Below are 25,144 nucleotides of genomic sequence, written 5' to 3'. Positions count from 1 at the left end.
AAAACAAAAAGGGGCAAAGGGGAAGTGGGAGAGGTAGGGGAAAGGAAAGAAGGGAATGGAATCAATAGGAGAAAATGAAAAAATGGAAACAAAGTCTTTGTAAATAGGGCAGGATGGAAGGGGTGAAGGGAGGGCAGGGGAAGGGGGAAAAAATAAGAACCAAGAGAGATTATGTGAAAGTGCCAAAATTTCCAATAATTAATGTAACTGTATTGTATACCTAAAATGTACCAATAAAATTTTTTTAAAAAGCATCATCAGCTACTTCTGCTTTAGATCCCAATCTGGATTATTACTGTGCAATTTAAGCTGTTCTCTTAACTACTCTGAACTTCAGTGTCCACATCTGTACAATTGGAAAAAAAATCTTTGGGTATAGAAAAAAGGGAAAGAAAGTGTGCATACAAGCATTCGTAAACTATAAATTGATTTTTGAACATTCATGTTGTGGCTATTGTTGACTATCTGATGGAGATGGTATTGAGAAATTTCAGATATGACTAAAGGAGAAAGTTTAAGTAGGAGAAAAGAACACAGAGCTTTAAACAATGCATGAATTTACACTAGTTTCTGTATTACCTTTCTGTAACTGTAACAAAACACCTGAGGTAATAGAATTGAAAAGAAGAAAAAAAAAACAAAAGTTGCCAAATGCTTCTGTTTGCAAACCAAATTGTTTGCAAACCAAAGCATTCATGAACTGAGGCACCACTATATTTGGATCATTAGTTACATCACAGGATTAAATAAAAGCTAGCAAAACAAAGATGGAGCAAAATTAGAAAGTCACTTCTCCCTTTGTTCTTCCTGCACTAACACCTGCAGGGCCCACAGGACTCCCGTCCCCTTCACCCTACATCCTTTCCTGAGAAAGTGCCCACGGGTCCAGCAGAGCAGCAGCTCTGGTGTCCCCCTGATATTATCCACATAAATCCTAAGTTCTCCACAAAGTTCACACATCTTACTATACCACATTCAAATCCCTCTGTTGCCCCCACTGTTCTCCTCTGGTATCTCCTACTTTTATTTACTGAGAAAAGAGCCATTCAGTATGATATTGGTTAATGGGTGGATGAAATATAAAAAAATCTTTTGAAATAAATAGAACAAATTTCCATCAAAAATCCTAAAGTAAATTCTTTCAATAAATTAAAAATGCAAACTGTAGAATAAAGTGTAAATTCTGGGTGAATCTGTAAACTTTTACTGGTTTAGTTGAGTACTAAATGAATGAATGATTCCTTACAAGTAAGAGTGTTTTTAAAGGTCCAAACATATACTAAACTTTAACAAGTTTCATTTTGAATGATGCCTTGACAAATGCCTGGATACTAAAAATGTTGGAGACAAGAGAATTTTAAGTGGATATACTGAAGAGAAATGTGGCTAAGTCATACTGACATGCCATAGTCACTGTGACTTTTCCTTTAGTAGCCCAGGTCCTATGTTAAAATCAGCCCTTGAACTGCTTCCTTCTCCTGGACACATCACAGGTGTGGTCTCCAGAGACCTGGAAGGGCCTGAAAGCCCCTATTGCATATGTCCACGTGTTCATTTTGTTCCATAGCAATGTACCGTGTTCCTACTCTACGCCAAGCACTTTATCAGGTGCTTGGATTCACAGGAGCAAATTTCTTTATGATTTCTGCCTACATTGGGCCAAGACTAATAAGCGACAGAAATTGATATTAAATGACTACACAGATGAACAGTAGGACCTGTGATGTGCTACAAAGGCAAAGTAGCCCATCTGTGAGAGTTTACACTGGGCTTCACTCACAGATGGTGATAGTCCGGCTGAAATCTGAGAAAAGAGGGAGAAGTTGATTCAGGGGGAGCACCCCAGCTGGCTCCTCTTTTCTTTTTCATGCACGTATGGGGACCTCCTGGAAGCAAGAGCGTATGAGTCTAATGTTGTTCTTAGCATTTGACTAAAGGAAAAATGTGCATTAAGCTCATGTGAGCACCAAGATGGGATCCTGGGGTCTAAATGCATCTAGCAAAGCAGATCAAACCTTGACACTGTGTTGCGGATGTGAGAGACCTTGAAGAGGAAACCCCATCAAAGTCCAGCCCAGACCCCTGATACACAGAAGATAAGAAATGCGTATGGTTTTGAGCAGTGAGTTTGTGCTATGTAACAACAGAAAAATAATACAGAGGCCCAAAGCTTCACTAACCCGGATGACTCGACTTATCTTACTCATTTGTAGGAGTACAGGGGTGGTCGCCATGCCTTACTTTATATGACTTTATTTACCAAACACTCTGCATGCACAGAAACAATATTCAGTAGGAGCACAGAATCACGGCAGCCATTCACCCGGATCGGTTCGGTGGGGTTTTCAGTCAGTCAGTCCTTTGCTCTACCTGTTAAAAGTTTTTGAAATATCACATCTGCATATTTTTAAAATACACTATGATTTGAAATTTACGGATAAGAAGCTAATATGACTAAAAGACATAAACAAATGGACAGAACCTAGAGAAATACTTTTTCTTTTGGCTTTTTCAACTTAAGTAAAAAGTGAAGAATGAGGTAAGATTAGTGTCCTAAAAGACAAAGCAAGACAAAGTGTTGCTATACAGAGAGCAGTGGCAGTGTGCTATTTTTTACATTTTGTTAACAGGAGGGATTTAGGTGAATTCATCTGGACAGAGGCATGAAATCCCTTTCTAAGGAAGTGTTGAATACCTTTGCGCCCGAAATATTTAACCATACAATAGAAGTTAATTTTCTTTGACATTTCTTACAGTATAAGTACGTTCTCGTTTGTGGACAGTAAAATAACTGATACTTTCCAGGACCATAATTGTATAACATTAAATAACTCTTGTTATTTTAACAGGAAATTGCTTGAAAAGACCTTGCACCTTTTGCAAGTCTACTTTCTATAATTTCACCAATTGTGTCATCTTATTTCTTTCTCACTGTGGGAATAAAATCAATAACTGAGTATTTGACAAAGGTAATATAGATTTGTTGAATAACAAAGAAAATGGAAAATTTGGGTGAATAACTACATAGAATAAGTATGAAAGGCAACTGTCCCATTTCACTTAGCCTGGTGTTGGGAAATTTCATGCACTGGACAAGTCTAACATTCATATGGCTAACCAACAAGTACACACACTCACACTGTGAGATAACACAGAATCTGGGGATAAAACACAAGCGATGTTTATACCAGGAAGTGCTTCACATTTCAACTGAAATGAATTAAAAAATTTGATAGCATTTTAATGAATAAATACATATCTGAAAGTTTTATGTTCCTTAATCATTATAAGCAATTCAAAATTGGTCAACACTCTTGGAAGAAGAGAATATAATCTTTTCCAACATTTGTCAATTAAATGCCATCACCATTATTAAGTAATCAATTATTTTATTCTCCTGAAAACAACTCATTTATTCAGCTTTTGGAAACTTCTAAAGCTAAGCAGAGCCAGCTTACTGTACACCATACAGAGATACATATCCAGTCATTTGTAATGTATCAAATCTAATAAAAGATATTAAATGATATTGAGCAAGTATGAATTGATAAGCAATAAGTTTAAATGTTAAAAAGCATGAAAATAAATTGCTTTGTATAGATTTTTTAAATCTAAGCCTTTATAGGCAATGATAAAAGTATCAGTAAAGAATAAGGCAAAGTCTGTTTAAAATTTTGCAAAATTGAAATTATGTGATGCTACATGTAGATATAAAGAGTATGAGTTCGTTGGCAGACAAGTAATCCAGCACTGTGAATCTTTTTAAAAAGACTCATGCACATTCTTTCAAAAGTCAAATAAAGACTATGAGCAATTTTAAAAGTCTTTCTCCTTTTTGTCCTTTTTCACTGGATTCCATTATTTTATTCATTTTATTCGAAAAAACCACAGACTGAAAATCAAAACAGTTATCTAAACAACCTGCAAACTGCCCTGAGATCGTATTGATCCTACTTACTGGCTGGTCCAGGGAGGAGCAGCATCCCCAGCCCAGGGGCTTAGATTCCCGGCCTCCTCCACTGCTGAGCCAGAACCTGCCTTTCTGAAGACCACACACATGGTTCCTGTGCACACTACGGTTTGGGAGGCATAGGTCCAGGTTTGCAAAAATCACTCCCTGCTTTGCACCTCCCATCTCTCAAAGAACATGCGAATAGTACTAGGAGACAGGGTTTTGGTCTTTGTACCCTTTTAATATTAAGTCAAAGATATACGAACCATAAATATAGAAGACATAAAAAATTATTCTAGAATAATAGTGTTCCTACTATCTTGTGTCTTTAAGCTACTTTTACATTTCAAATAAGTATTTCAAAAATTATGTTTTAAGTATGTATGTCAATGAACAACTCTACATAACAGTATTATAATGTCATGTGTTTTTGTTTGTGTTTGTTTGTTTGTTTTTGAGACAGAGTCTCGCTATGTAGTTCAGGCTGGTCTTGAACTCATTACATAGTTCAGCCTGACCATGAAATAAACTTGCAGTGATCCTCCTGTCTCAGCCTCCTAAGTGCTGGGATTACAGGCATGCACCAGCACACTTGATAATATGATTAAACATTTAGAAAATAAATTTCAAAAATAAAAATATAAAATGGTTTCTCAACATTTTAGAACTCTACCCTTAAAATCGTTTCTCTTATTGCTTCATGCACAGTGTCCGTTTCGTTATAGAAATGCTATTAAAAATAAAAGTTTTAATTTCACATTCTGGTCTATACATCACTAATACATATGTACACCTTGTATGTATATTGTGCATTTAAAGTGTGTTAATGCTATACACAGTGATGCAAGGTATGTATGATTTCTCACTGCTTAAAATTTAGCTCTGTTCTACCTGAAGTTTTCCATTCTGAATTTTTCCTTTAATATTTGTCAACAAAAATGTCTACCTGCATCCTGCCTTTAAATAGATTGCCAATGTTTTAGACCAAACTACTGTCATTTTGCTTTTCTGTAAATTTAACGTGGTGATTATTCACCTCCAAGTGTTTGTTTCCTAGCTTTTACTTTTTCCACAGTTTTAATTGACCACATTTAAGTTTCTTCCTGTCACTGACCACATTTTTTCTGATCTGGGAGACTGTGTTAAAAGTTGAAGATCTGCAGGAACGTCATGGGAGAACAGCAGTCCTACTGGGAGGAATGCTTCAGAGCCCAAATGTGAAAGAAAGACACATTTATTTTAGTGCAAACAGCAAGTAGAGGCATTACACATCTTTGATTGGAATTTTGACAACTGGCTAAATTAACATGGTTGGTATAAAGCTATATGTGTAATTGGCAGGCTTGTCTGTTGCACTTGGCTAGCTCCCACAAGCAGATCGTGTTTAGCTGACATCACTGTGGGTTCCATGAAATTAATCCCTGACTGACCTGATTTGTTTTAGCTGCAGTAGTGTCAGTTTTCAATTTACAGGCTCTGACCTAGCAAAAAAAACTTAGGTAGCTTCCTGTGTATGCAAACCCAGAAAGGAAAAATATTCCCATTCCAAAGAAAGACCAAGTGTCTGGGTCTAAGTATTAGGGGGCACCTTTTAATAACTTTACAATGCTCTAGTAAGATATAAATATCTACCACATTTTGTGTGTAAATGATAAATATCTATAACGTCAATGATTATAGAACAAGTCACAACTTACATTTCAGAAATATTCACTTAATTGAATGGAAGCTAATTACAGACACGTTAAGAAGGAAGACACAGGAATAAATATTGCATAAAATACAGCCTTTTTTTCCTAAGATTTCCAAATACCATTTGTGAAACAAAGCAAAAAGTGAAGTAACCCTAACATCACTAATTGTTATGGGGACAAATCACTTCCTAGAAAACTCAGTTTCTTGGGAGAAAAGTCAGCATGTATGGCTGCAATAGAAAAATCTAATTAACCACAGATGGTTACCCTAATTAACTATTGTCTCAGTGATGACGAGCTTGTGACCTTGAGAAAGAGACGGCTTTTTGTTCTCAGGTCACTTATGTTAAGTGCAGTGAGCCGGCACAAATACCACATAGTCTCACTTAAAGTTTAAAAACAACTGAACTAAACTGTGAAGTTTAAAACAACTGAACACAAGGAAGCCAAGAGCAGAAGGGAGGTTGAGAAGGCTGGAAAGACAAAAAGGGAATAAATAGAAGATGGTCAGAGAGTACAAAAATCTCATTTACAGGAGGAATATAGTTGCTTGGCTTGCTTGCTTGCTCATTTTGAGACCTGCTGCATAACATGGTGAATATAGTTAATAAAAAATATGCTATGTTTCAAAAATGCTGAGTCAATTTGAAATGTTCTAACCACACACACACACACACACACACACACACACACACATTAATGATTTGAGGTATTGGTTATGTTAACTAGCTTGATTTAATTATTCCAAGTTGTCTTAATAAAATAATGAAGGAATGATGAAATTAGAGAGGTATAACAACTGTACAATTGCCTACCACCATGTTGAATCTAGCTGAAACAATTACACACTGAATGAGTTTTCATTATTCATTGGGTAACAGAGCATTGCAGACTTAATTCAGTAGTAGAGTACAAGATAGGTTACAGGTCAGAAGCTCACATTGATGCTGATGGGATATATCTGTGACCTGTTGCTGCATAACAAAACATTCCAAAACAGTGGCCTAAGATGCTAACAACCATCGTCATTTATTTTTCTCAGAAATTTGTAATTTGTTAGAGTTCAGCAGGTACATCCTATCTATGCTTCAAAAGTGTCACCCAAAATGTCTCCCCTGAACGTGAAGAATGGATTTTCAGGATGATTTGCTCACATGGCAGGAATGTGGTGTAGCCCGTTGGCTGGAAGCTCAGGTGGGTCTATGGACCAAGGTCCTGCCGCTCATTATTTGTCTCCCCCAAGGCTACTTGAACATTTTGCAGTGTGAATTCAAAAAAATTATCCCAAGAGAACAACGTGGACAGCCTGTATTTTTCAGTCTATCCTTGGAAAGCATTTCACTGTATTTTAGTTTTTGAGGCTGTCACACAATTCTGTTTGGGCTCAAAGAGAGAGAAAATAGAAGCCAGCTCCCGGTAGAAGAGCGGAGGTCATACTCTAAGAAGAACATGTGAAATCTTGCTTCAGCTGCTTTTATAAAACGATAGTCTGCTGCATAACAGGTTTCCAAATATAAAATGATGGTATCTTAAATTAGAGTAGGAACAATAGGAATAGAGAGGAAAAAGTGGGTGGAAGAAATGCAAAATCTAAAGATTAGAGACTGAGCTGTCAGAAAAATAATAGAACCCTGCAAGCCCAGAGGAATGGCCGATGGAGAAACTGTTCATGAGTTTCAGGGCACAGCTGTTGAACTCAGGGACCTTCACTCTTTTCTGGGCAAGTAGTTTTATCTTTGATTTTTCTACTGCATCTCCATTTTCACTTCTGTTTCCCATGAAAAGAATCTTTCTATTGGGCGTGATCATATATGTATCACAAAAAGCATATCATGACATGATGTGTGAGTTTTAAGTCACTGGACCACATGCATGGTTCGATCTTTCTTCCTAACATAAGTGAGAGTACACTCATCCCTCATTGGTGGCAGGGCCAGGACCACCAATTCCCCTGTGGACAACAAAATCCATGGATGCTCAAGGCGCTTGTCCAACCTGGCATTGCGTTTATCCTCCTGCATATGTTAGATTATCTCTCGATTACTTGAAATACTAAATAAAATGTAACTAAGATGTAAAGAGTTATCATACATAATTTTCAGGGAATAATAAAAATGCAAAGTGCTATACATGTTCAATACACATATTTTTCAAATATTTTCCACGGCTCTCTAGTTTTCCCAGCACATGTAGAACACCCAGACACTGACAGATGACAGTCTTTGCTGTCTAGCCATCCATTTCCAGTTGCTGCTGATGTTAGTGATTTGGCCTCACACTGTGTGAGCCTTTGGTCTAGAAGATTGTAACTTATTTTAAATTTTCCAGTCTTGGTATATATACAAAGCTCGAATGGATTCTTACACTTTGACCCAAATTGAAAGCGCCAGAAAAGAACTATTACATTCATGACCTTCAAAACTTTTCACTAGTAGAAGTTTTCTTATTTTCACTTTTAGACGTATTGCAAATAGAGGATATAAATTCTCTGCTAATCATTCTTTTCTTACTCACTTAGTCGGAGTTAGGCTTTTTACCTCAATGAAACTTCCTACCATTAAATTGGAAATAGGATCTTTTTGGAGAGTTTAAGCCAGCAAAATGAACACTAAATGGATAAAATTAACTTTCAAAAGTAGTCACTTTTTAAAGACAGAAGGTCTCAATCTACACACAGAAAGAGTGAAGTAGAAACCCAAGTCATGTGTTCTCTGAATGTGAATCAGAGCCATATTCTAACAAATGTCCTTGAGGTCTAATTAAAAATGATGTCAATTGAATAGGACAGAGTGGGAATAGGAATCCAAGCAAAGGGGAGTAATGCAAGTGAGTAAGTATTTGACTGTGTTCACCGGTGCTTGAAAGGACAGTGGGTACAGAGCCTGGGATTGACACCCAGCTGGTCAGGTGTGTTCCAGGGACATTGGGGATTCCGGGCAGTGGGAACTTTGTGCTCAAGGCTGTTACACCAGGTTCAAGCACAATGCTTGGCAATGAGGAAACATGGTGGTCACTACATATGTGTCCAGTAGCAGCATGCTATGCCTGCTTCCACACATCCATACTTGAGTTGCTGCTTCTGGAGTCACTGTGAGGGGTAACTGGTGTAGATTACTTCTTTATCTCTGAGAGACTCTCAGTATTTTGTGGATTCTCCTTCTGTCCCTCCAAACGCCCATCTCTTCAATCTCATGGGGCCAGGCTAATTTCTGAAAAACAAGCTGAGGCATTTCTAGTAGACACCAAAAAAGTCATCCTTTCTTTGTGTTTTTTCAATTAGATTTAAATAACAGTATACAAACTGCCTAATGTGACAGCTAATTTGAGTGTCTTTTTGCTGTTGACTGTGCCTTTTTATCACAAGACATAGTGCCATGAAAGGAAGGGCCGGGGTTGTAGCTCAGTGGCAGTGCGCCTGTCTCATAAGTGCAAGGTCCTGAGTTCAATCCCTGGTACCAAAAAAAAGGAAAAGAAAAAGAAAGGAATACATATTTTTGACAGAACATTAAAGCTATAAAAAAGTAGAATGAATACCACAATGTTGTTCATATTGGCTCCTCATTTAACAAAATTTTTGCCAGTGGATAAGCCATGAGTTTCATACAATGGAATACTGTAGAGCAAGAGGAATAATATTAACTATGGCTACATACAGAGCAGGTGGCTCCTACAAAGAGCTTTGGGTAGAGCAGCAAAAAACAAAGTAACACACGGTTTGTTGTTCCATTTATAGAAGAAACGAACTTGGCAAAAATAAATGTCATCATTTTTCATATGGAGTTGATAGAACTATAAGGCAAAGCAAGAAAGTGGTTATGAGAAAATGTAGAATATTTGTTCCCTATTAGACTAACTGAGCAATGACAGCAGCGTGACCATCCGTGTGGGTATGCAGATGAGGCTCAGCTTTGGAGTGGAGTGAAATGACGTCCCAACCCAAGAGTGGTTCATGTGCCTGGCACCTCCAGGACACTCACTGTGGATGGGTAAGTATACGTGGTTTATGAACCCTTTGTGATCTGTATTTTTCAAAAAAGAATTTAAAAATGGATTTCAAATATTTTCACCAAAGAGAAACAGTAAATGTTTGAGGAGAAAGATAAATATATAGACTGATTTCAGTACCACCCAATATACACAAGTAGCAAACATTGCCTGGTTCTCTGATAATATGTATAATTTCACGTATCTGTTAAAATAAATTTAACTTAAATTTACAAAGGGAAAAAACCTTCTTTTAAAGTTATAGTACTCTGCTATAAAGGAGGATAAACTTGAGTCATTTGTAGGAAAATGGATGCACCTTGAGACTACAATGTTAAGTGAAATAAATCAGACACACAAGCTTATATATCACATGGTTTCTTTTATATAAGAAACCCTAAGTTTAAAAAAATGAAAGAGTGAAGTAAAAGGTAAATAATAGGAAATAGGGTGTTGCACAAGTGGGAAGAGGAGCAAGAGATAGAGGGAGGAGGGAGGAAGGCGAGGGAGGGAGTGTGTAAGGAGAATTCAGATGTGTTCTGTCCATGCACCAACTCCCCATGAGGAACGGGATTCTAATGTACTGCAAACATGCACTAATGAACATTAAAATTAAAATGTAAAGCTATCATGACTATTAACATTCCCTGTAACTTGGAACAGACAACAGATGACATCTCTTGAAAACTGAGTGGGACAATATTATCCAATAATCGTCACAGTTCTCTAATTATTTTTGCATTTGTAGATAGAATTTTTGTGCATTTGGGACCCTGGGTCAGTGCTACCTAATGAGTTAACTTCAAGTGAGTTTCTGTGTGCTTTGAAAACACACCTGTCATTTTTTTATGCTGCAAAACATTAAAGAAATACTGGAAGTACTCTGGACAGGTATATAGAGCTCAACATGTCACAATATAAGGTGACTATTCAGTCAAGAAATTTAATCCACCTTCGACTTTGTTATTTAGCCTCTGTAAAACGGTGTCAGATGACTTTTCAAAGTACTGTCTTTCAGTTTACCCATCAGAGCTGCTTCCACCTGTGCCTCTTCTCCAATTGTGCTGCCATAACCTTACACTTCTCCACTTATTAGCTCAAGGGCACAGAAGGAATCCTTCGCCTCTCACTGATTTTTCTCAAGGGGGAAGTGTGTCCTTCCCTTTAGCTCACAAATCTCCTTGCCCTATACTTCTTTAGACTCATTGTCTTTTTTCATTTCTACTATATAATTATAAGTAGCAAATCAAGGCAGACAAATATACTTATATTTCAGTAAAGATTTCATTCTATGGCAAATAACTTATTACTCAATGAATTAGATGGCAACACTTGGCATACTAACTCTAAATTGGTAATTGACTGGAGAATATTAAAATGACCTTCCCACCCATCCAAATCCCCTCTATCGACCTAAAAAGAAGTTTGTATATAAAACTGGAAAACGGTTAAACTTAGCGTTGCTCATTGTTGAGTACTTGGATCCCAGCTCCTTCCCATGGTCCAGGAGCACTTATAAATGCCTTTGCCTTGGGCTTTTTGGTGGGTCATTAGGGTGTAGTTTAGCCTCCCTAGGAAAAGTGTTGGAGTTTTTTTTGTGGAGTCAAATTTATAGAGAAGATTACTAGTTGCTATTAATTATCTTAAACTCTCCAGGAAAGATCTTTACAACGAAGTCTCCCATTCCAAATGCCAATGTGTCTCCTCTAGTTTTTTATGTTTGTTTGTTTGTTTTTTCCATACTGGGGATCGAACTCAGGACCTTGTGCTTGCGAGGCAGGCGGCGGAACCACTGAGCTAAATCCCGGCTCCTCTACTTTTGTTCATAAAGCCTAGGAACCAGATCTTAATTTAGTGAAAAACATAAAATAATTGTTTGATGAATTAACCTGGAACTGTTAGACTCTAGAGATGTTGTTAAAATTTAATTTTCTGCTTTTTCATTTAAGTTCTTAATCTTCTGTTTGGAAACATCATTTTAGTTTTTTACTTAAGTTGTATTTCTTTATAACAGCTCCTAATCCACCCCAATCTGTTTCATCTCCTTTCTAGGACTTTCTTCATGGTCATATCTAATAACAATTGATTTATTTATATGTTTTTATATTGATTTGTTTTCTAATTCTTTCATTTGTGTAAATGTCATGGACTTAAAGCATGAATGATGAGAAATGAAGGAATCTATCTCAAAATTTGTATCTATAATATTAGATACAAAAGGGAAACTTACAACTGGTAACCTTATAGTATATATTTATTTATACAAACATCTAATCAACATTTGGGAGATAGATTTGTGTGTGTTTCATATTGCTTTCCCAGAATTAAAATGATAACTGGCAAAAGCAATCAGCAAATATATATACAAAAATGTGCAAGTGAATGAATATCTTTCAGGGTGTCAGCAGTTTGCCTGTATCCATCCAGGGGTAAAAGACAGAGTGATGTGAAGGAGATAATACAGTATGTTCCAAACACCGGGTACAGAAAGCTCACTCAAAAGCAGGACCCATACCAAGTGATGGCTATCAAGAGCATGATAACCAGTACCTACAAGGCATTTCAAATTCAGAGATCGGGAAAATACTGAGTACATAAACATGTTCTGCTTACTTCAAGAGATAGCCAAAATTTTCTGGCAACTGTCAGGACCATTACTTCTGAAATAAACTCTCAGTTGCTATGAAGACGTCCCTAGAGAACTCTGGTACTCATTGCTTTAATCTACTCATTTCTGCTATGTTTAATAATTTCCTGCTCACTTATTCTTTGAACCTCTTTGCCCTTTTCTTGATAAAAGGCTTTCTCTAACATCTTGGAAACTCTTGACTTGCTTCAGTGCTTCATGCAGCGTCTTTATAGGCTGTCTTGATAAGACCCCTGGCCCCGAACACCAGTTCTCATAGTACTTAGGACAACACCGACAATTATTCTTCTCTAACAGCTGATTTTTCACTACTTGGCTGAAGAAGCTTAGAGATTATCTGTCCTAGAGTGTTAGGCCATAATGTCATCCTGAATTGGAAATGGTGCTCGCTACATGCACATTAAGCTCACAGTGTCAGTCCTGGTGGTCAGAAGCAGCTCTGGAAGTGCTGATGGGGCCACATGGGAGTCTGAGAACCAAATACCCACTCTAAACAAATGAGGAACCTCAGACAACCTGCTATTTCAACACTGCAGCAGCAGAATACACAAAAAGAGTATGTAAAGCAGGAATTGTACCCGATTTCTTACCGGGCTGGTGTTATGTCTTGGTCATCCCGAGACTGTACCCTACAGACAGCTGAAGCTGTCTCCCTGCCATCCTCCTTCCCCTCCCGTCCACATCGACCCAGGCTGCTCTTCATCTTGGCCCTCCTTAGTCACCATCTCGCTCCTGGACAGCACCGTGTGCACGGCAGAGGGCCAGACACGAGACCAGGACATTCCTTGGTCCGGAAGTGATTTTCAACATGTTTCAAGTGTGCTCACAAGTCATTAGACTGACGAACCGCGTGCTGTTATTTTACTGCATCCCACATCTTTCATAATTCTGAACTGGAGTTACATGTTTTTAAATCTGTCCAGTCCTTGTTCTTACATTTGCACTGTACTCTTCTCCAACTTCAGTTCAGCCCGTTCCCTTAAAGGTGGAGAGCTGGTACCATTCATCTTTGCATTTTCATTGTCAGACATTTGACCTGGCCCATAAAAAGTGCTAAAATTCTGCATTCAAATGAACCACTGGCATTACCTACCACTTTATGATGATACAATGATGTTGTTACTGCTATAGGGTTTTTAACTTGGTTATGTTTCAGTTAGAGGCTTTTGCCTTTCTCTTAAAACAATGACTAATATTTCTTCAGGTTTAAATTTGCAGACTTGGCATTTTACACCACTATTGTCACCTACACATCATATAGTACACTTTTCCCCTTGAGGCAATTACATATCAGTCAAATCAGAATCACCAGGGTCAAGAATAATAACTCGAGTACTGAACATCAAAGAATTGCCAGTTTATATTTATCTTTTTTGCCTTGACAACCTATCATATTGTTTTGATTTTCATAGACCACAATAACTTTTCCAGAGAAGCCCTGCTAAAAAAGTATTTTGAAAATCAAAGTAAACAGAACCTAACTCACCTGTACCCTTGGCATTACTGAGACGAAATTTGAAATAGTAAGAGTTTTCCATTTCTTTTGTGTTTCCTCAGCACTTCAGTACCCTGTGTCAGAGAGGAACGCAGCACATAGCTGCAAGGACAAAACTAGTTTGTCACAAGGAGTTACAGGCCTGCACTATGTGAATAAACTGGCTTCCCTATAAGGAGCAGGTTGCTGAGTGCAAATCTTTTTGTACTTTAGGTTAAAAGATTCTACCTTTAAGTCACTTCAGTGAAGACCACATGTGTCAGCCCCTTGACACAGATACTGAATTAGAAAATATCCAAATCATATATATTTAATTGTAATATTGAAAATGCATTGTGAAGTGGACTCTCCAGGTTAGGAAGAAACAGCTCATTTACATACCAAAGCGTCTTTTGAAATTTTAAATTCTGTGTCTTTGACAGCTTGACTTGGGACACAGATGTGGAGATGTGTGATGGGGAGAACATAATTTAGGGACAGAGGAGCAGGACTTTATTCAAAAACGCATTTACCAGGGATACTCGTTTAGCTTTCTTTGGAGATGGAAATTACTATCTCTGGACCAGGAAGCTCACCCATCTCTGCAGAGCCCTCACTTGGGGCAATGCATGTTTATGTGGCACTAAATAAGCATCTATCAGAATGTGTGCATGCCACACACATTACCCAGAGCAGGCAGCAAGTGGGAAGAGCAAAATTTGGCTTAGATGAATTCTCCTAGAACTTTAAGTCAAACACAGCCTTATTCCCATACATTCACAATTATTCTGTGATGTTAATACACAGTTGCTAGATGAAGATTTTCTCCAATCTGTTTTTTCAAGATGTGTTGCATTAGACAATATGCATGTTTCTATATTAAGCATGTCCCTAAAAGGCTTCTTTTTATTTAAAGGAAGAAAAGAAAACAATAATGTTTTAATACTGGCTTTAAGCTCCAACTAAGCAGAAACATAAAACCAATGGCTTAACTGGAAATCTTAACCGGTTAAGCATTATCTTTCCAAATTGATACGTTCAACCCAAAGGTCAATGTCGATGGTTTTAAAATTGCTTAGTTGCCTGCTTTATATTTTTTTCTAATATTAAATACTGTTAACTGATTAAAAATTTATGCAAACAGCAGTGGAGGCTTTACATCTCTAAGGATTCCTAAGCCTTTTGGATAATAGCTCAATAGTCTCATTCATGTTTATATTGCAAAAATAGCATAATTTTGAAATTACAGTCAAAATGATAACCAAAAATAAGTAAGGAAAAATTAAATAGCATTTAAGCTGATAAACAGAACATTTTCCATGGGTATTCTGTGCTGATAAAGAGGAGAATAACAAATCATTATTATATCTTTATTATTATTTATTATATTATTATTATCTTTATTATAAAGGCTTCATAGTGCAACTCAGCTAGGGTTGACACACAAAGATACATGGTCTGGCCATTTTCCCTACAGATTTTGCATCATAGATGCTTTGGAGACAGATCTTTTGCAAATAGGAAGGGGATCCAGAGACAGAGGAAAAGGGGTGGGAGGGGAGGAGAAGGGGAATGAAAATGAGAATACGTTAAATCCATGTGCCTACCCCCTAAGATATATGCCACCATTATGTACTGCAAACACGTGCTAATAAACTAAAATCTTAAAAAGCACAATCTTAATTTTCCCACTAGCAAGATCCTGTAAAAATTTGAAAAAATTCCTCTTGTCATGTCATTCTCATTTAATGAAGTTTTTCCCACTAATTTATGCCTCCTCTGTTAGGTACCTCATTCTTTCCAGACCCTGAATGGCAAAGAATTAGAACTAGGGCTGGAATCATGGTTTATGATTTATAATCCACTCACTTTGTGCTCCGCTACATTTTCTTTTAGTCTTTTAATTTTTGACTGATATGTAATACATGTGTACATGAGAGAAGGCAACATCGCAAAAACTGAAAGTAGTCTCCCAGCATTACTCCTTGCGTGGAAACTGCCTTTAGTTTTTAAATGCTGCCCTTTCTCAGCCCTATAGAAATTCTTCCCTGTGATTTTCAATGAAACATATACCACAATCTCCTTTCTTACCTTTGTCTAAATTCAGCTTAAGTGTACTAAAGAAAACTGAGAAGTTTTAGGTTTAGATTGACTTGGTTTATGTGATATCTGTTTCTCAGTTTCCATAATATTTTAAAAAGATATTTATGCAAGACCTTGGTACTTAATAACTTGACAATAAACACAAGATTTGACACAACTTTCAGAGGTTTTTTTGCATTATATTGACTTTTTAGGTCTTTAAATTTTTCTTGGGATTTTGCATGAACTACCTTAAGATTAACTCTTGCTAATTAACATCTCTAATGGCACCAACAAATTTGAGAAATGAGATGAAATAAACCTCTAGATTTCCAGTTTATAATGGATGTATTTATAAATAATTACTTTTGGTGTGTTGTTGTGAATATAAACTGAATTTCTGAATCCCTCTGTCTATTACATACATTTTCAGTTTCCATCATTATGAACAGATCATTGAATTTAAAGAATAATCGGTGCTCACAAATAAAATCGGTGGCCAATAGATTCACTGAAGTAGGTATTTCGTGAAAAGTACACTCTAATTAAACTAGCAACTCCCATTTTTAAAAATTCTGTGCTATGGAAACACTGAAATATTCACAAAATTAGACAGAATATCATAATGGAATTTCACGTTCCCCTCATCAGTCCCCATCCTGACCCACTCACATCTCTTCTACTTTCCCCTCTGGCATATTATTTAGGATGTAAACATTTTATCTCATCCATACATATGGGGGAATGTGTCTTCCAATAACAGTCATTTTAAAAGATAGCCACAATATGACCATCCCACCAGAAGTAGAGTAACTATTAATGTCATGAAACATGTAGACCGTGTCAAATTTCCAATGACTTCATCAGAATTGTTTTAAGGTTGTTTGACTCATGACACAATCATGTCACACATGATTGTGACAGGTTGCCCTTCTTTCTGCTTCTTTTTGTCTATAGGTTTCCTTGGCCTCTTTTTCTGTTCATATTTGTTGCAGGAACTAAACTGGTCAACCTATAGCAGTTCGCTAGCCTGGGTGTTTGTACATTTTACCTACTTATTTCTTGCAAATTGGAGGCTGTTTCATTTTCCATTCTTTCTTTATTTTTCTTTATGTATATCTTTTCTTTCTTTCTTGTCATGAATCAGTACTTGCTATCATTTCATTGGTTTACTATGATTGGCCAACAGCATACCTTTTTGTCGCTTTTATACTTTTATGGATGATGTTTGTTTTGTTTCAAAATAATGAAAACTTCTAATCTTCTTAAGCAATCCATGCATAAAGCTTTCATTTAACTATATCTCTCACTAGCATGGTACTTCTCTTCTGAATGTCCCAGCTCTTTACTGTCAATTTTAAAATGTGTTCTAAGAACTAAAAATTATTTTCATCCAGTGCATTGTTTGGTTCCTGTTGCTGTTGTTTGATCGGAGAATGAAAGTCATGACCTGAAAGTTATTGGGCCTAGAGGCTAGTGCTCCATCCTCCCCAAACCCATCCCAAACACAGGTGTGTAAGATGGAGCTGTTCCTTCTTTCAATTGCACCATGCTTCTCTCTAGACGGTTTAATTTGTGTTCCTATTTGTTAAGCAGGCTGGATGTGAATTCTTGGCCTTTTTATTTTTAAAGCAACAGTGGGTGTTCATGGGCTACAGAATCTTCAGGGCAGCAAGGACAGTGCCATGTATAAAATAACTGCTTCTGCTCCAAACTTTGAATACCAAATCCCCTTTGATATGAGCTTCGGCTAACTAAAAGGAAAGAACTCCATATATATTGCAATAACCCTTCTGAACCTTGAGGTTTCATAATAGTTAAAAAGCTGAGACTTTGACATAGGTCCACAAACTTGAATCTATTATATAAAAAGTCTGGTTTTCCTGTATCTTGAAAGCTCTTATATCCAGAGAAGAAATCACATCAATATTATTCTAAATACAATGTGACTGTATATTAATTAACAGCCAATTTGAAAAGTACCTGTTTTATCAACTTTAAAGAAAACCTCTATCACCTTTTCACAGAGCTATTAAGAATTAATTATCTTTATTTCTTCATCCAAATTACTCAGAAGATATTTTTACACAGTAATGTATGCTGTCAAACAGATGCCACAGTGTGGCACGTGTGGCAGTGTGGTTGGATGCGCGAACCTCAGAAGAAGGAGCTAACTTTGGCACTTGCCAGGAGTAAGTGGCCCGTGGACGAAGGTGGAGGCTATTTAGAGCCCTAAACTCGAGCGCAGCTTGAGTCTCATCCAGTGTGGGGCCTGACCTAACATACCCAATGCGGTGTGGGTCTGATGTAGGCACCCAGCACCTACCGAGGTGACTCCAAGCTCCCTGGGGCTTCCCACAGCAAAACACACATTCAGTCTGATGCGGTGATCAGACCTGGATGTGACTCTTAGCTGTACCATGTGCAGCTGCGAGAGTGCAGGCCTTGTCTTAACCCTGCCGAGCCTCAGCTTCCTAATCTACCAAGAGTGAGAATAATAGTGTCTCATTTGGTTGCGCTGAGGACTAAATGAGCAGGTCATAAGCTTGATCCAGAGCTTGACTTATTACCTCTTTGGAATGGATGTAAGCTGTAATCACTGTTTTAACTTACCATGTCCCAAATCAAAGTTGCTCTTTCCAAAACATCCTTTGGAGCTCAACCTTTTCATAGCTCTGATTAATCTATTGCTCTGTACCTGAAGTGCAGCTTTATATGCAGCATTATTTCCTTTCTTCGGTCAGTTGATGTGATCCAGGTTGGGATGTGGAGGGACAGGACGATCTAAATGAAGAGCTTGGTTCGGTTCACAGACCCGCCACACACTCTAGTCGAACCCGCACCAGCACTGAGCTTGTACCGCAAAAGGTGCACCATGTACTCCCGACCTCCTCTAATTCTCAGACTTCGGGGCAACGTGGGATTCACAGGAGCCCGGGCTGCCTAGGCAGAGGTGAGGAGAGTGCAGCCCTCTCTGAGGTGCGGCCCCTGCTCTTCCTTTACTCCTGCAAACTGCTGCCGCTTTTCCTGATACACGAATGGGAAGGGCGATGGGCGCAGAGCATAGGGCTGCTGAGCGTGGGAGTGACCACACTTCAGGAACGCGCCCAGAATGGGTGCAGACGAAGCATAGCAGACGAGGAAAAACATGATTCCAGGCTGAAGGCACAGCCATACCAAGATACTGTACAAAAGTATGTCTTATAAAGGACTGGAAAAGGCTGCTGTAATTAGGGCACAAGAATGGGGATCTCAAAGACAACATAAAAAGTGTGTAGGCGAACAGAGTGCAGAATCTTGGAACAGTCACAGAGGATGAGTATGGTACTAACCCTAACAGGTAGGTTCACTGAGTGGGTAATCTAATTCTCATTTGAGAAGACAAATGAATCGTTCCAGAAGAGCGCTAAGTGCATCACTGAGGTTCAGGTGACAAGGTCCTATCAGCTGTGAATACCAAAGAGTGGGGCCTGACCATTACCCAGAAAGCACGTGGTGTTTTCACTTTCTTAACTAATCGATAATTCAATTATTTTTATGGGTTGCTCCAGAAGGTCTTTCATTTTCCCTCCAGGGAAAAAGCAGAAAGGAAAGTTCCATTATATGTTCAGGAATTTTACCATAAAAAGTTTTATGAATCAACGCAAAGGACCCCAGAACCTAACCCAGAGGCAAAGCCAAACCTGGCTTGGGGGCTGACCGTGGGAATCAGATGGCAGCCCACTCCCTGAGCGGAGCTAGGGACACACACTCCTAGGTGTCTTAGTAACTTGTGCAGCGCTAAGCAAGAAGTTTTATGGACAGGTTTCTTTACAACAAACCAAAGGCCACATGATACAGAATATCTAAAGAATAGGAAAAATGCTATTTATGTTTAGTTAATAAATCCTGAACTAAAACTGTCAAACGTTGAACCTGACTACGGAAAGAAGAAAATACAGACTAGAATTCCAATTTCAAATCGTGTCTATGCTATAGCCCTGAGAAAGGCAGGGAACGTCTGAGTTAGAGCTTTCTGCAAAACTGAGATAATGCTACTTCATTGACTTGTGTGATGCTTTAGTAAATAAATACACATAATGTTCTGAACAAAACATTTACTGTATAGAAACCTCTGAGTAATTCTTGTAAATTTGGGGTGTCAGACTAATGTCTGTGCGGAAAAGACAAGTAAGGCAATTTTTTTTATAAATATTGACTGAAAATCTCTAAAAGAAATCACTATGTCTGTATTAATTTCCACCCCAAAAAACTAAAAACCACATATTCTATTTTTCAGTGGACTAATTAAAAGCAAACCAGCACAGCAATTGACTTGGAAGTTGTCAAAAGCACTGCCTGTCTTGTTTTCTTACAGCTGGCAGAAGCAGATTTTAGATCCACCTCCAAAATTTTTGCTCCAACTAGAAGCAGGCTGAGTCAGTATTCAAAACACATTAGTTTTAAATGATTTCTTTATTGTAAGACAAAAAAGAAGTGTGTGTTTATAGAGAATTTGCTACCACAGCCAAATAATAAAAATTATATTTAAAGTGTGGCATATAGGATAAGCAGTGAAACAAATTATTTATTCTAACATAAAGACACACTTCAGCACTTGAGAGCAATAGAAAGGAATTTATGAAAAGAATCCGATTCTAATATTTAATGGCTTTATTGTTAAAGCTGGTAGATTAGCATGTGGACTTTTCATCTCTATCTCGAGGTGTCCCTTAAGAGTAAAATAGAAATTTTATCAGAACATTTGTCTTAAGTTGCATATAAATTTTACATATGTATGTGTATTCATAAACTATGGTTTAAAAGGAAAAATGAATTTAAGATCTCCATTTGTAAATACCATAAAGCAAAAATTCTCAATCACCTCTCTGAGTTTAAATATTAACTGGAATATTTTCAGTTTACCGTGGTCTTCATCTGTGCAATCCCTGTCCTTCATGCTGGATAGGGGATCGGCCTTCGTGTTACACCAAGTAGCTATTTATGGAGGTGTGGGTGACAGCTGCTGGCTAGGGGGTGGGGAGCCTTCGGTATAGCGGAGAGCAGTTTCCACATGCAAAATTTCAAAGAAATCTCTTTTCACCCGACCCGCACCTCAATGCTCTAAACCAGTAGCCTCTCAGCTCCCAACCCGCTCCCCACACTACACAGGAGAAGGCCCTCAAGACCACATTTCAGGTGGGAGCACTATCAGTCCACGTGGCTGCCAGTGCTCCCCCAACCCCCGGGGGATCCTCCTGGAGGCAGAGATACCTTCGGCGGTGATCTCAGTCATCGTGGTCGTAGGAAGTCACAGTCGGGTGAGAAGGTCCCGTCAAGTGGTACTTTGCAGAATATTTTAGGATTGGAGAACTCTGGCCGAGGGTTCTGTGTTGAAACGTAAGAGCTCTTTGTTTTCCTGGCTGTTTCTGCTGCTGCTTTGCCGTCCTGTGGAACTTTGCCTCTTCTGCACAGAGTTCTCCCCTGGAAACAACCTCACCCTTTCCCTAGCAGCACTTGCAGCTCAGTAAGAAGTATCAGCTTCGAACAAAAATAGCCTCATCTCCCTGGGACTCTTCAGCACATTTTTTGGCACCCCACAGCAACACACACACACACACACACACACACACACACACACACACACACACACGAGCTCCCCAGCCCCAAAGAGAGATGGGGGGGGGGCAGAGGAACTAAAACGTAGTGTCTAGGACCCAGCAGTTTTCTAAGGATAATTACAGGTCTTGGGTTCTGCTTCAGAAAACATGAGATAAAGAGTTGAAAGTAATCTTATCCCTGATAGCTCAGATTTATTCTTAGTGTCCTTAATGCTCAGAACATTCCTCTTTCCCTTATTTGGTTTGTGGAGGGTCCTGAAATGCTACCAGGGGTGCAGGAGAGAGGAATCTTAAGTAATTTTCTCACAGTTGATTGCCTGTTGGTCCAAATCCACTTAGCAAGTGCAGTTATTTATACAAGGCTACATTTTAAATTGCCACTGTTAAATCCTAAGCTTTCTTCTAAATTAGGCATGTGTAGGAGATTAATACTGAGCACTGATCAATAAGAAATATGAAATATGAGCTTCAAATCTCATACTTTAGAACCAAGGAAGTATTAGATTTTTATTTTTGCTAATCTCTAACTGAAAACAAAATATTTGAGTTTATACAGTAATAAAAAACGGTGACACAAGGTTTTGAAATCCATAGCTCACATTTTAGTAAAAGATTTCAATTCCTCCCTATTTCAACATTTAAAAAAGGATCATAGCAGAGGCTAGCAATTAGCCAAATTGACTGATTAGCATTTCACCTTCCCACTCCTCCACAGGTGCTAATGAGTAGAGAAATACGCAATAGTTGGTGGATAGAAGGAGAAGGAGAATCAAAGGGCATTGATAATCACAAACTACCCTGTCCGTGTGTAATCAAGGGCCTACTATATTATCTTTCATTTTCTTCTCACACGCAACCTAATAAGTGCTTGTCATTTCATGTTTTAGCCTTCACTTGTAGCCTTTGGTTGTCAGAACCTCTTGAATTTGTATGGTGCTTCGTAGATCAGGAAGCAGAGCTCAGTCTGGATTCTAAAATGTGACACCCACATCCCCTGGGTTGGTAGCTCAGAATTTCTTTGCTGCTCCAATTCCTGGAACAATAGAAAGTGATCATAAAAGATCAGATATGAGTTATATAAATGAATGAGTAAATACTTTTACTTCACAGAGGAAGAAATAATTCCAAGTCATTGTGAATGATTATTTTTATTACTGCATGTTAGTAATGCAGAATAGTGAGGTTCACTTCAGGGAATTGGTACTTTTCTATGACGTATTTTGGTATTTTGGACATTTTCAATCCCCTTTACACACTCTCCCTTTTCTCCCCTTTCTCTTCTCACTCCCCACTTCAAGAGCCTACCTTCTAGTTTTCTATGATCTCTCCTTATCATATTCATTTGTTTAAATATAAATATGCATTTAGATTTCTCATAAGAGGAAATGTGATATTTAACTTTCTGAATCTAGCTTATTTGCCTTAACATGATGGAGTTTCACCTATTTTCTTGCAAATGACACGATTTCATTCTTCTTCATGCCTGGATAATATTCTCTTGTGTGTATATGACACATTTCCTTTATCCATTCTTCTGTTGACAGGCATTGTACCATTTCCAAAGCTTAGCTATTGTGAATTGTATCACCATAAATGTGGGAATACTTATATCCCCATGTTGCTATAATATGTATTCATATAGTATGAATCAAATGATACCTCTATTCTAGTTTTCTGAGGAATCTGCATACTAATTTCTGTATTCCCATCAATGGTGTAGGACAGTTCCACCCCCCTCCCCACTCACACAGACACACATCCTCACTAGTATTTATTAGTTTTGGTTGTCTTGATGGTAGCCATTCTGGCTGGTGAGATGGAATCACAGTGTAGTTTTGATTACATTTCTCTAATGGCTAAAGATGTTGAATGGTTTTTTCATGTACCTATTTACTGTTTGTATTTTTTTCTCTTGAGAAGTTTCTATTCAGCTCATTTGCTATTTTATAGCCCATGGGGCATAACACCAATTTTGTCATAAAAGCACAAAAACATAGGTGTATAATACCCATGTTTATTCATTAAATATTTCTATTTATGAATTATTAATTTTAATTTTATGAGTTTATATATTAAATGAGTACTAAATAGGAAAGATATAAAGCATTGAATTGTTAATATTTATTGAGTGTTCATAATAAAGCATCTAAATTTTCATTATTTGTGTACAAAGTCTAAAAAGAACAATAGAAATAAATTCCAATGAAAATACCAATAACACTCAATAAAAAGTAATCTTTACTTCAATTATCACACCTAAGGCCGTCTTCACACTTGACAACAGAACATTCCATACACACATCTTGCTTATACCAACAGCACATGTGCATAGTTTTCCTTTCCTATGTGGCAGGCCATTCTTCTTACTTTTCTTCTTTTCATATTTTGTCAGGAGCTTCCTACTATATTGTACTAAATTGTGCACTTAGAATGAAAATAAGAATTAATAAAATAAAATATCAAATATATAATGAGTGCTTACAATAGACATCAACATTTTCACATCAGCTGTGTACTTGCTTGCAAAACCTAAAAGATAGTATCAGAAATAAAAACCTATGTAAACTACAATGAAAATACCAATAGACCTCTACAATAAAAATAATCTTTGCTTCAACTGTCATACCCAAGGCAGCCTTCACACATTAAAATTGCATGTTCCATACACAATATCTCTTACACTGATAGCATGTATGTTTTGTTTTCCTGTTCTTTCTTGAAGGACACAATTGACATCTTTTTGGTTTTCCTGTTGACATAGCAGGTTTTTGGGATTCTGCACCTGCATGTTTACCTGGAAGCTCACCAGTGTGCTCCACGATTTTTTGGCATAGTTCTCTGGCCAGAAACCTTTTGTTTTTCCTCTACTGTAAATTATCCCTTATGAGTTCTAGTTCTAATCCTCTAAGAAAAATTTTCCATGGTATTTTGCACTTGTTTTATTTGTAAACTATCAAACTATTTATGCCACACATGTTTAGGATTAAATAAAACATAGCCATTGGCCAATGCTTTGTTTCGAGTGACATTATAGTTCCTCCATAACTCATCAACAACATCTACTCCACCTTTAGTTTTGTTGTAGAAAATTTCCATCCCAGGCTTTTGTTTTGTCAACCTTTCCCTAACAATATTCCCATTATGGTGCAATGTTAACATCAGCAGTACCAACTTGTTTTGCTTTGCCATATACAAGGCCAATGTAAAACTTTCTAAATCCAAAGATTGTACTATACAAATCTCTGTTTTGAAGTTGCAACATTTCATTTGGAATTTTTGCTTTGTTCCTATGTACAATTCCTATGCTGGTCCACTTGTGGTCTGTTAGCAAATGTAATATTAATTAGAAACTGGTAAACCAATTGTCAAGTGTCACATTCCAATTAGTTTGGGAGATGGAAACAAGTCTTTTCACGACTTTATTTGATTTATTACTATGCAAATAAGGACTGAGGTGGCTGAGTTCCAGAATAAACTCCTAAATTAAAAGCATAATAAGTCTTTGCATCTTCAAGGGCATAAATTTTTACGCCATATTTTGATTCATTGTTTTTCCATAAGTCTTTTACATTCTTGATATTACCATGAGAAATCCCTGCTAAGTACAGCAGACCTATGAATACTTTCAGTTCAGCTTGTGAAGTATCAGAATAAAAACAATTTCTAACGTTGGCTATTGGTGCATACAGAACACTTTACTTGTATTTCAGT

At 37.6% G+C, this 25,144-nt stretch overlaps 1 protein-coding gene across 17 annotated transcripts in view; it reads right to left on the bottom strand.

Moving 5' to 3' along the window:
* The window catches only part of Trdn (triadin), a 335,361-nt gene extending 313,833 nt beyond the window's left edge, over positions 1–21,528 (bottom strand). For 7 of the 17 annotated variants that reach the window (XM_087190169.1, XM_087190178.1, XM_087190179.1 and 4 more), the window contains exons 1-2: positions 21,087–21,527; positions 20,739–20,858 (exon numbers count right to left, since the gene is read on the bottom strand). In XM_087190169.1, the coding sequence (XP_087046295.1) occupies positions 20,739–20,772 (34 nt within the window). In that variant the 5' untranslated portion in view covers positions 20,773–20,858; positions 21,087–21,527. Of the gene's footprint in view, positions 1–20,697; positions 20,859–21,086 lie in introns of those variants that run through there. The other 10 variants (XM_087190174.1, XM_087190177.1, XM_087190171.1 and 7 more) reach the window with 6 other exon arrangements.
* Positions 21,529–25,144: the final 3,616 nt, after the last annotated feature.

The sequence above is a fragment of the Heterocephalus glaber genome, unplaced genomic scaffold (genome assembly GCF_053883595.1).
Source record: "Heterocephalus glaber isolate CG9 unplaced genomic scaffold, H.glaber_assembly_v1.0 deba00001550, whole genome shotgun sequence".
NCBI classification, from domain to species: Eukaryota; Metazoa; Chordata; class Mammalia; order Rodentia; family Bathyergidae; genus Heterocephalus; species Heterocephalus glaber.
The sequence above is the reverse complement of the archived record's forward strand: the minus strand, read 5'-3'. Positions and strand labels throughout refer to the sequence as shown.